The sequence below is a fragment of the Odontesthes bonariensis genome, chromosome 12, assembly GCF_027942865.1.
Source record: "Odontesthes bonariensis isolate fOdoBon6 chromosome 12, fOdoBon6.hap1, whole genome shotgun sequence".
Taxonomy (NCBI): Eukaryota; Metazoa; Chordata; class Actinopteri; order Atheriniformes; family Atherinopsidae; genus Odontesthes; species Odontesthes bonariensis.
Genome location: NC_134517.1, coordinates 38,699,185 through 38,711,396, shown reverse-complemented (window position 1 = coordinate 38,711,396; position 12,212 = coordinate 38,699,185). Strand labels below are relative to the sequence as shown.

General features: G+C 46.0%; 1 protein-coding gene across 34 annotated transcripts in view; it reads right to left on the bottom strand.

The window, feature by feature from the left end:
* The window catches only part of ttn.1 (titin, tandem duplicate 1), a 210,403-nt gene that overhangs the window by 14,789 nt on the left and 183,402 nt on the right, over positions 1 to 12,212 (bottom strand). For all 34 annotated transcript variants that reach the window (XM_075480395.1, XM_075480400.1, XM_075480404.1 and 31 more), the window contains 20 exons: positions 11,849 to 12,145; positions 11,087 to 11,674; positions 10,673 to 10,975; positions 10,041 to 10,337; positions 9,661 to 9,948; positions 9,230 to 9,535; positions 8,830 to 9,132; positions 8,429 to 8,734; positions 6,560 to 8,323; positions 6,161 to 6,454; positions 5,752 to 6,036; positions 5,365 to 5,664; positions 3,191 to 5,257; positions 2,754 to 3,056; positions 2,337 to 2,642; positions 1,853 to 2,143; positions 1,331 to 1,630; positions 866 to 1,171; positions 422 to 724; positions 25 to 306 (listed from right to left, as the gene is read on the bottom strand). In XM_075480395.1, the coding sequence (XP_075336510.1) occupies positions 25 to 306; positions 422 to 724; positions 866 to 1,171; positions 1,331 to 1,630; positions 1,853 to 2,143; positions 2,337 to 2,642; positions 2,754 to 3,056; positions 3,191 to 5,257; positions 5,365 to 5,664; positions 5,752 to 6,036; positions 6,161 to 6,454; positions 6,560 to 8,323; positions 8,429 to 8,734; positions 8,830 to 9,132; positions 9,230 to 9,535; positions 9,661 to 9,948; positions 10,041 to 10,337; positions 10,673 to 10,975; positions 11,087 to 11,674; positions 11,849 to 12,145 (9,489 nt within the window). The remainder of the gene's footprint in view (positions 1 to 24; positions 307 to 421; positions 725 to 865; positions 1,172 to 1,330; positions 1,631 to 1,852; positions 2,144 to 2,336; positions 2,643 to 2,753; positions 3,057 to 3,190; positions 5,258 to 5,364; positions 5,665 to 5,751; positions 6,037 to 6,160; positions 6,455 to 6,559; positions 8,324 to 8,428; positions 8,735 to 8,829; positions 9,133 to 9,229; positions 9,536 to 9,660; positions 9,949 to 10,040; positions 10,338 to 10,672; positions 10,976 to 11,086; positions 11,675 to 11,848; positions 12,146 to 12,212) is intronic.

The following is a 12,212-nucleotide window of genomic DNA, read 5'->3' as shown; positions in this document are numbered from 1 at the left end:
TCAATTCCATTCTCATTGACTCACCGTACACCTTGACCAGAATGTTGACTTCCTGTTTCCCAGCAGAGTTCTCAGCCACCAGCGTGTACTTGCCAGCATCGTAGCGGTGGACCTTATCGATGATGAGGGTGGTGGATGTGCTGGTGACCTCTATGAAGCCTCTGTTTTGGAGGTCGACACCAGGCTTGCTCCAAGTGATGGCAGGAGCAGGGCGACCGGTGACGTTGACAAAGAGACGGAGGGAGCCGCCGGCACGCAGGCAGATCGTCTTCTTCAGGTCATCGTGGAGCTCGAAATCAGGAGTTTCTGTTAGAACAGAAGGAATAAACGTGTTCTGCAATGTTTGTTGTTGAGGCGTAACAACAGTTACTGTCAGAGTCAGACATTTAAAAAAGTTTTTACCGTCCTTTAATGTGCTTACCAATTCTCTCCACTGGCTCTGTCTCAGCACATGGTTCACTGAAGTCTCCGGTACCGTTGACGTTGATGCCGGCTACTCTGAAGCAGTACTTCTTGCCTGCAGAAAGTCCAGCCACTACGTACTCTGCAGTACGCAGGGTCTTTTCATGGGCTTTCTTCCATTCTTCTGCTCCGGCTTCCTGCATCTCCAGGATGTAGCCGATCACGTCGGCTCCTCCATCCTCCACGGGTCGAGACCAGGCGAGACTGATGCTGTCGGCGTGAGTGTCGGTGATACGAGGGATGGAAGGAGGAGCTGGGGTGCCTGAGAGAATATGACAAAAGATCAATGATGTTATAAAGGATTCACAGATAACAGATACCATCAATCTCCAGAGAACACAGACCTGATCTGAACAGATCCAATCTTTTCAGATCTTTAGAGGTATCAGACAACCCGACTTACATGTTGGCACTCTGCAAACGACATACAGAGAGAGCTCGCTGGGCTCGCTCTCTCCAGCCTTGTTGATGGCCGTCACTCTGAACTGGTAGACGTTGCCTTCGGTCAAACCAGACACCTTCAGAGTGGTGTCCAGATGAGCCCCATCCCTGTTCACCTTTACCCAGCGGGCGCTCTTTTTCTCATGTCTTTCCACCAGGTAATGGATCAATGGGCTGCCACCATCACTCTCTGGTTTCAGCCACTCAATAGTGGCAAAGTCCTTCCCTGATACCAGGATTTCTGGAGCTCCAGGAGGAGTGGGCACAGCTGAAGTAAAGATGAAGAAGAGTATTGAGTGTAAGGAGTTTAGAAGTATCATGTGTCACGTCTTTTTCTTAAAAAGTTGTGTTACCATGTCTCACATCTTTCTTGTTTGGAAAACAGTTTGTGTTTTTTCACAATAATATAACTTTTTCTTATACTTACTGAATGTGTTTCTGGCCACCATTGGCTCTGATTGGAGGTAAACTCCAGTGCCGTATTTGTTGACTCCCCGGACTCTGAACAAGTACTCGGTGTTCTTGAACAGCCTGGTGATGTTGCAGGTCAGCTCCTTGCACTCTGCATCCATGATGACCCAGTTCAGTCTGTTGGTGTCACGCCTCTCTACGAGGTAGTGAGTGATCTCGTCGCCGCCGTCCTCAAGAGGAGGCTTCCAGCTCAGAGTGCACGACTCCTCTGTTATTTTGCTGATCTCGATGCTGCCTTCACACACTCCAGGTGTGTCTGGAAAAGAAGTGAGCTCATTACATTACATTACATTACATTACATTACATTACGGTCATTTTGCAGACGCTTTTATCCAAAGCGACTTACAATAAGTGTGTTGCACATCGGTAGGCATTAGCTTATGAGACTTAGCTCATGCTAAGTCACTTTGCATAAATCAACACCTCAGATGTCATCTGGAATGGCGATAAATCAAATGTTTTAAAAAAGTCACTTACCAAGCACTTTGACATTGACCTCAGCAGTCTTGGTTCCACTAACATTCCTGACTGTCAGGATATATTTTCCAGTGTCATCTCTGTCACAGAATTTGATGATGGCCATAGCTTTGGTGGAGGTGTACTGCAGGTGATATTTTTCACAGAGTTCCAGTTCCCTGTTGCCCTTGGACCAGGAGGCCTTGGGGTCAGGTCTTCCTCCTACTGCAGCATCCAGAACCAGGTCTGAACCAGCTCTGACCATTACGGTTTCAGACAGGAGTTTGCTGTCCAGCTGGGCCTTTGGAGGCTCTGTGGATACAAATGACATACTCATCAAACTTTGCTAAAATGGTCAAATATTCATATTCCCAGGCCACGTGAAAGCTTCCATTTGTTGCCAAAACTGATACAGTATATAACAAAAGCACAACCGTTTCATCTGCTGTCCTGTCACAAAATGTGACACACAGGGTGAGTATGGTACCGTGGACGTGAGTCTTACCAAAGTCAGTCTTGCACTGGACAGAGCCGGTGGAATTGGAGGGTAAGCTGAACACCTGGCTGGAATTCTTGGCAATAACTCTGAACTCGTAGGGCTCTCCCTCTCCCAGCGCAGTGACGGTGTAGAAATTGTCGGTCACATTGGTGTAGTTACACTTGAGCCATCGGCCCTCACCAGTCAGAGTATATGGCTTACGCTCGATGATGTAGCCCACAATTGGACTGCCACCGTCATTCAGTGGGGCTGACCATTTCAGGGAGACGGTAGTTCTTGTAACATTTGTGACTTCGGGCTTACTTGGTGGATCTAATCACAAGAACAAAAGTGTTTGTCAGACATTTGTTCAACTGAATGTTCCATAGAAGAATTCTATGGATTCTTCTAAACTTTTAAATTCTAAACTGTATCAAAACTCACCAACTGGGTTTTGAGCAACTGCTCCCTTGGAGGCCTCGCTGGCTTTGCCCATTCCAGCACTGTTCATGGCATAAACCCTGAACTGGTACTCCAGGCCTTCAACCAGACCTTCCACCTTGTAGTAGCACTCGAAGCATGGGATTTTATTCTCCCTCACCCACAAGATGTTGTTCCTCTCCTTCTTCTCAATCCAGTAGCCTGTCACCTTGCTTCCACCATCATGGTAGGGCTCTTCCCATTTCATGGTAATTGTGTTTGCTGTGACATTAAAGACTGAGGGTCTTGTTGGAGGGCCTGGGGGTGCTGTGATTAAAAATAAGATTGTTGTTACAATAACATCAGTTTGAAACATATTATCTTCTATTAATTATTCACATTATTTGAATGCAAGTGAAACAGAAACACGTGACAGCAGAGGTTAAAGGAGTTGCACTTACTGAAGGGATGCTCTGCAACGATGGTCTCAGACTCAGTAAACTTGCTCACACCGAATCTGTTCTCAGCAGAAACTCTGAATGTGTACTGCATGTATTTGGTCAGGTGACTGACATGGAGAGAGGTGCGCTTCACGCTGGAGTTAATCAGCTGCCAGGCCGTGGAACCAGATTCACGCTTCTCCACGATGTAGTTAGTGATGTCAGTGCCACCATCGTCCTCTGGTGGTTCCCAGTTAATGACGCAAGACTCAGACGTGATGGATGAAATTTCAATGGGTCCAGTTGGAGCACTGGGTCTGCCTGTGACATTAACTTCAATGGCAAATGTCCTGGTTCCTGCCACATTCTCCAGAGTGAGGTAGTATTTACCACCATCTCCTCTCATGGCCTCTTTGACTGAGATACTCACTCTGTCCTTAGTTACTTTGATGTTGACTCTGTCCGTGTTCTTTAGCCTCATCTCCTCCAGCTTCCAGGTGACTTTAGGAGTAGGTCTACCACTGATGGGAACATCAATAGTGAAGGTGCTTCCAGACCTGCATGTGATGAGTTGGTTGGTTATCTCGCTGAGGTCAGCAGCAGGTTCGATGTGAGGCTCTTTGACCAGCACAGCAGCCAAAGTCGCCTTGGGCTTGCTGTAACCAGCTTCATTCTTAGCCTTCACACGAATGTCGTACTCATCACCCTTGTTGAGCTTTTCCATAGAATAGGTGAGATTCTTGGTGTTGCCGACCACGATCCATTTATCCGTACCCTTTGGCCTGGCCTCAATGACGTAACACTGGATGCGACTGCCGCCATCGTGCTCAGGCTTCGTCCAGCCCAGTAAAACAGAGCTGTCTGTGGTGTCGAGAATGTCCAGTCTTTTGGGAGATGCTGGCTCTGCCGTGGCAGTGATAGGCTCAGTCAGCTCAAACGGCTCACCCACACCATGCTGGTTCTCCGCTGAGACTCTGAAGAAGTATGGCACTCCCTCCAGCAGGTCTTGGATCTTTAGGATGTGCTGTGTACACTTGCCACCAGATTGCTGCCAAGTGCGGCGGGTAGCCTCACGCCTCTCAACAACATAATGGTGAATACGAGCGCCTCCATCATTGAGAGGAGGCTCCCAGATAAGTGTTACTGAGCCTCTGGAGACCTCCTTGAAAGCTACAGCCTGGGGTGACCCAGGAGTGTCCATCACCTTTACCACAAATGTAATGGCCTTGCTGCCACTGGCATTCTGCAGGTTAACAGTGTATTTGCCTGTGTCACTTCTGGAGCAGCTTTCAATGCTAAGAGAGCTGTAACCATCAGTGGTTATGATCTCTGACATCCCGCCCAGCTCTCCCTCCTCCTTCACCCAGGTGGCAGCAGGAATGGGCTTTCCTCTGAAATGGACACCCAAGCACACTGGTCCTCCAGCTTTGACGATATGTGTCTGCTTGAAGGTGGCATCGATATCCACCTGTGGTGGCGTTAACCTGTCCACAGCCTGAGCAGGTTCTGGAATCTCTTTTTCTTCGCCTCTACCCACATGATTGACAGCTGCAACGCGGAACGTGTACTCAGCTTCCGCCTGTAGACCCTTCACCACGTAATTTGTTTCTGCCACAAGCTCCTCATTTACTCTCTTCCATTCAGTCTCTTGTCCTTTCACCATCTCAATGATGTAGCCAAGGACCTCCATGCCTCCGTCGTCCATAGGCTTGGTCCATTCCAAACTAATGGAGGTGTTGGTGGAGTCTGACACACAGACCACAGATGGAGCACATGGAATATCTTTTGGTTCTGTAGCGCTGATAGGTAGAGAGACGTTGCTCGGAGCACCAACGCCGGCGTCATTGACAGCCATGACACGGAACTCGTATTCAACATCCTCTGTCAGGTTGAGGACCTTGTGAGCACATTCGATAATGGGCTTTTTGGTTACCACCTTGTAGAACCGGAGAGTTTTCTTCTCTCGTTTCTCCAGGATGTAGTACTGAATGGGGTTTCCTCCGTCAGATGTTGGAGGACTCCAGGACAGAGTGATGCTCTCTCCTGTCACCTCAGTGGCATCAGGAGTTCCTGGAGAATCAGGAGTTGCTGGGAGAAAAATGTTTGATAAATTAATTGCAATTCATTAAGTACAGATAATGTTGCAATCTAAATCTTTTGTTGTAACCATTTTTTTTTTTTCAAAAACGCCTTACTGTATTGCATCTGTGCAATGATTGGGCTGGATTCCACAGGTCTGCCAACACCAAACTTGTTAACAGCAGAGACCCTGAATTGGTACTCGTTGGTCTTGATGAGCTTGGATGCATTGAAAGTACACTCCTCACACTCATCTGACACCAGGGCCCAGGAGATTTTGGCAGTTTCTCGTTTCTCAATGATGTAATGTGAAATCTCAGAACAGCCGTCGTTCTCCGGTGGGTTCCAAGACAGAGTACACTTCCCCTCTGAGATATGGCTGAAGATGATGGGTCCTACTGGCTCCCCAGGTGTGTCTACATTACATAGATATTTAAGATTTAAGTTTAAGGAACAATGAAATACATAGTTGAATAGTAAGTTCAGCTGTGTTTACTGCGTACCTTGGACTTGGACAAGAATGTTCTCCTTCTTGGATCCAGATCCATTGATAGCTTCTATAGTGTAGAGGCCACGATGTGTACGATCGGCATCCCTGACAAACAGAGTGCTGGATCCAGGAACGGTGATGATGTCCATCATCTTTTTCGTAACCTGCACATCATCTCTGTACCAGACGACCTTGGGAACAGGGCGCCCGGTGATGGTCACCTTCAGCCTGATGTTGTCTCCTGCTTTGACTGTCAAACCCTCAAAGTACTCTGGGCCAAACTCAATATTTGGAGGAGCTGGTTAAAAGAAACATGAAACAATCATACGATGTGCAGCATTACAGAGCAATAAGGGAACAAGTTTCTGTAACATTAGTTATGATTATTTAATATCATAACCTTCCTTCCTGTTGTTACTCACCATTTTCACTTCTGACTACAATCAAGCCAGAGGAGTTGGATGGGGGACTGACCACACCAATAGCATTCCTTGCAATGACTCTGAACTCGTAGCGTTCATTTGTTGCCAAGCCTGTGACGGTATACTGACAATCATGTACATCAGTCAGGTTGCCCTTGAACCAACGGCCATGTCCTTGACGTTTTTCAATGTTATAGCTGGTAATCTTGCTACCGCCATCACGTTTGGGTGCATCCCATTTCAGTGTGATGGAGTCACTGGTCACATCAATGTAGTCAGGCTGTCCAGGAGGATCTGAAAGATATAAGACGTTCGTTAGGCTTTAAAACACACACTGTTATGCTAAACATACATTTCCAACATTTAGTAAAGAGAAAGGGAATCAGAATCAGAACTTACCAACAGGACTGACGGCCATTGTTGGCTTGCTCTCATCACTCATTCGGCTGAAACCAGCATCGTTCTGAGCGTAGACTCTGAAGGAGTACTCAAGGCCTTCAATAAGTTCCAGAATCCTGAAATCAGTTTCTTTGATCAGCACGGTGTTCACCTTCTGCCACATGATGCTGTTCTTTTCGTTCTTCTCCACGTGGTATCCCTGGATGGGGGTTCCACCGTCATAGATGGGCTTCTCCCACTGGATCGTCATGCCATCATTGGTAACATTGTATACAAAAGGTTTGCCTGGTGGGCCTGGAGGCCTGAACTGGTGCTTGGCAATAACCATCTGTGAGATCAGAGGCTCACTGACACCATACCTGTTTTCAGCACACACTTTGAACTGGTATTGGACCCCCTTGATCAAATTGGGGACCTTGAACTGAGTACCCTCTACACTAGAGCAGGCCATCTTCCAGATATTCTGGGCGGTGTCGCGTTTTTCAACACTGTAGCAGGTGATGTCTCCACCACCATCATCGTTGGGTTCGTCCCAGGAGATCATGATGCTCTCGGCTCTCACTTCATCCAGGCGGATGGGTCCGACAGGCTTTGATGGTGGTCCAAGAGTGATGAGATGGATATGGAATGACTTCCTGTTGACTTTGTTGTCAAGGGTCAAAGTGTATTTACCCTCATTCTCCTTCTTCACATTCTTAATCATTAGAGTGGCTTTGTTTTGTGTTGTCTTGAAGCGCACCTGATCACTTTCCTTCAGAGGCAGGCTGTCCTTCAACCACAGAATAGCAGGTCTTGGTTTGCCTTTGTATGGCAACTCGATGTGCACATTATGACCGAGGCGAACATTGATGCTGCTGCCTGGGTAATCACTCAGATCTGCCTCAGGGGTGATAATGTAGTCAACGACCTTGATAGGCCCAGTCTCAACAAAGTCACCCTGTCCCTTGTCATTCCTGGCTGCAACTCTGAAGAACACTTCAGAGTACTCTTTGAGTTTCTTGACTTCAAATTCACACACTCTGCTGGTTCCTCCCAATGCCCACTCCTCATCCTTCAGCTTCTTCTCAATAACGTAGTCAGAGATGATACTGCCACCATCATAATCAGGCTTCAGCCACTGCAGAGTGACAGAGTCCTTCGATGAATCTTTCATGGAGACTTCCTTGACTGGTCCTGGAGTCTCTGTGGCCTTTACGGGCTCATGTGTTTCACATGGATCACCGGTGCCATTCTCATTCTCTGCTAAGACACGGAAGAAAAAGGATGTCTTTTCGGAGAGATCTTCGATGGTGTACGTTGTTTCTGTGCATTTGTTTGTCACAGCAGAAAATGATCTCTTGGAGGAGTCCCTCTTCTCAACAATGTAGTTTGTGATCTCAGCACCACCATCCAAGAGTGGAGGCTCCCAGCAGAGAGTGACCTTTCCACGGGTCACCTCCTTCAGGACCAGGTTCCTGCACTGAGCTGGGCTATCCTGGACCTTCACAGATAGTGTCAGTATCTTAGGCTCTCCCACACCATTTTCTATTTTGACATTGTACTTTCCAGTGTCAAGTCGAGTCACTTCACGCATGACAAGCACTGTGGTTGTGTCTGAGTGATGGAACTCATATTTGGGATCACGATCTATGCATTCTTCTCCCTTGCTCCAGGAAGCAGTGGGGGCAGGTCGGCCTTTCAGAGGAACAGACAGCTCCACATCCTTGCCCGCCTTCACAATGTAGTGAGTTCTCATGGCAACATCTGAGTCAATCTGGGCCTCCTCTGTAAACATTATGGAAAATATACAATGTTAACCAGACTTCTTGATGTGAGCAAAGTGAGAACATACTGTAAATTCAATATATTTTCAATATTTTTTCAACTCACCGAGGATATCTTTGGCCTGCACAGGTTCAGTCATCTCCAGTGGTTCTCCACGGCCAGCACAGTTGACAGCAGAGACTCTGAAGAAGTAGTTTACATCTGGTTTCAGACTGTGAACTGTGTACTCTGTTGTCTTGACCTCTCCCTTAGAAGTAATCATGGCCCATTCTTCCTCTCCTTCAACAAGCTTTTCCACCATATAGCTGATGACCTCGCTGCCTCCATCCCATTCTGGTTCTGACCAGCCCAAGGTGATGGAGGTCTTGGTGGAGTCCACCACCTTCAGCTTGCAAGGCTCATCGGGTGGATCTGCGAATAGAATAAATATTTGTTAGGTGGGGGCGCACATTGATCTCTGTCGTTTTCTTTTTCTTTTTTAAATCTTTAAATGTAAGATTTCTTACCAACTGGGTCAGCAGCCTTATAGTAGTCTGATGCATCGGAGAATGGCCCCTCACCAGCTTTGTTAATGGCACAGACACGATATTGGTACTCATTTCCTTCTGTCAGGTGGTAAACGCTCTTTTTGACGTCAGTGACAGGATCTTTATAAACTTTTATCCAACGCAAGCTCTTTTTGTCTCTTCTTTCCAGGTAGTAGCCAGTCACGGTGCTACCTCCGTCTACACCTGGCTTGTCCCATTCCACCAACATGGTGGACTTGGTGATCGTGTTCACCTCAGGAGTACGAGGCTGGCCAGGAGTTACTTTAGAAAAAGACATTGCGATAATGAGAGGCAATCCTTATGAGAAATATGTGTAATAACAAAGAAGAAATATGCAGAATAATTCCTGAAAACTTACCGAAGGCATTCTTTGCAACAACAGGCTCTGACTCCAGAGGTTCTCCAACTCCAAACTTGTTAACACCTCTCACGCGGAAGACATACTCATTTCCACGCAACAGCTTGCCCACGGTGATGTGTGTTTGCTCGTGCTTATCTGACACTGTTGACCAGACCACTCGGCTGGTTTCACGCCTCTCAACAATGTAGTGGGTCACCTTGGATCCTCCCTGGTCAGACTCGGGCACAGGTTCCCAGCTGAAGATGATTTTCTCTGCTGTGATGGAGTTGAAGTTTATAATGCCAGTAGGGGGTCCAGGTTTGTCTAAGAGAGAGTAAAAGAAAACACATTAACATTAAATACAGCTAGTGGAACCAATTTACAATATTATGGATTCATGACGAGACGATATCAATTAAAATTGATAAAGATTTCAGAATTCTAAATACCGAGGATTTCAATCCGGATGGTTGCTGATGCTGATCCCAGAACATTCTTGATCTTGATCTCATATGAGCCTGTGGCAAGGCGAGTTGCATCCTTGATCAGAACAGCAGAGAAGTCCGTTGTGCTTTCCACAGACACAGTGGAGGTTGCTACCAGCTCGTTTCCATCCTTCAACCACTCAATGGTTGGCAGAGGCTTAGCAATGATCCCTACTCTGAGCTTGACTGAAGACCCGGACTTGTACTGAACTACATCCAGATACTCAGGAGGAAGATCAATGGCTGGGGCGCCTGTGGGAAATCAGAATTAATTTTATGAAGTACATGAATTTAAATCATAAAAGTAAAGACTTAAAATCTATGAATGGGAATTAGTAGCTCACCACATGCATCAACACATGTGACCGGGCCAGCGATGAGAGATGGGTTGCTGACAGACCCAACAGCATTCTTGGCATACACTCTGAACTCATAAGACTCATCCTTGTTCAGTCCAGATACGGTGAAGCCCAGCTCAATGATATTTGTAAAGTTGGCCTTCACCCATCTGCCACTGGGAGCTTCTCTCCTCTCCAAACTGTATCCAGTGATCTTGCTGCCACCATCAAATGGAGGCTTCATCCAGACCAGGCTGACTGAGTTCTTGGTGACTTCTGTGATTCGGACATTTGCTGGGGGCTCTGTAACATTAAAGTGGGAAAGATCAAAGGTTACTTACACAACAGTAAAGAGCTGCTTAACAATGAGCTCACACAATATTTAAGGATGTCTTTCCTAAAACCACAATCACAGAAGGCTTTTTGTTTAAACAAAACACTATTTTATAACCAAAGGATTTTTGAGAAAACTTAAAACAATCTTTTTATTTCTAAGCATCTGAAGAAAATAATAAACATGAAGTAAAAAACGCTTGAGAGGTGAGACCTTTAGATCTTATTGTAACTGAATGTCTTTCTTTAAAAGCTAAAAGTTGCCCTACATTACAAGTGGTGGTGTTAAAAAACAAATAACCTACCACAAGCATCAATAGCAAGCACTTCTTCAGAGGTCTTGCTCAACTTTCCAATGCCGGCAGCATTTTCAGCAGCCACCTTGAATTCATAGATGAGGCCGGGGCAGATGTTGGTGGTACGCCACTGATTTCCTGGGATTGCCGTCTTATTGACCTTCTGCCAGAGGATACTACTCCTTTCTTTCATCTGAACGTGATATCCAGTTACAAGATTTCCACCATCATTAACTGGCTCATTCCAGCAGACTGTCAGGCTCTCTCTAGAAACAAAGCTAATCCATGGTGTGGATGGAGGTCCAGGAATGGCTGTAAAAACATAGCATTTGAGTGTTACTTAAGGAAATTTTATCAGTCATCTTATAGAGTTGTCACAAGGAGACCAACTGAGGAAAAACCATCAAAAATACGATGACTTACTGTATGGAAGCTTTATCATGACTGGTTTGCTGTCAATGTGGTCACTGACACCGTAGCGATTCTCGGCCTTGATTCTAAACTGATACTCCTCTCCCTTGGTTAGCTTAGTCACCTTGATGGAGCTTCTGGCAATGCTTGTTGACACCTCTGCCCAAGAAGGAGTGCTGGTTTCACGTTTTAGAACAATGTAATTGGTCACTGGACTGCCACCCTCATATTCTGGAATATCCCATTTCAGACATACTGTGGTCTCTCCAACCTCTCCTATCTGGACTGGACCAACAGGAGGCCCAGGTCTGTCCAACACAACAAAGATCATGTAGATCTTGGTCGTACCTCCTGCATTGGAAGCAGTGATTTCATACTTGCCAGCATCACTTGTAATGCTTTCATTTAGGGTGATGACTAAACTGTCTGGAGTTACTTCTGTCAGAAGCCTCTTGGATCCCTTGATGACAACATTGTTTTTGGACATAGCCACCTTTGGCATGGGCTTGCCAGTGAGGGGAATTTCAAAGGTCAGGTTGGCACCTGCTCTCACATAAACTGTATTCTTGGGGTAGTTCTTTAAGTCAAACTCTGGAGCCTCTGTTGAAAAATAAAGACAGTATGAAGTAAATTAATCTTAAAACCAAGACTACAATTCACTCTTAACAGATACAATGACTCTTTAAGAAATATCTATTTAAATACATGTAAACACAGCATTCATGCTCATTATTTTTGGCTAATATGAAAATGTAGTAAAGCTGAAAATAGTACCAAGGATTTCCTTGACAATAACTGGAACAATCATCTCCTTAGGTTCACTGAGTCCAGCATGGTTCTCAGCACGGACCCTGAAGAAGTACTCAACCCCTTCCCTCAGACTCTTGATGGTGTGAGTCATGGTCTTCACAGTGGCACACTTCACCCACTTGGTTTGTCCCTTCTCCACGGCATCAATGAGGTAACCAGTGACTCTGCTACCACCATCATACTCTGGTCTTGTCCAAGCAAGTGTTATACTGTCTTTGGTAACATTTGCTACTCCAAGTTTCATGGGTGGACTTGGTGCCTCTGTAACACACAGTAGGATAACTTATTTGTTTCATTGTGCTAAAATAAAATTACAAAGCTGTATAAA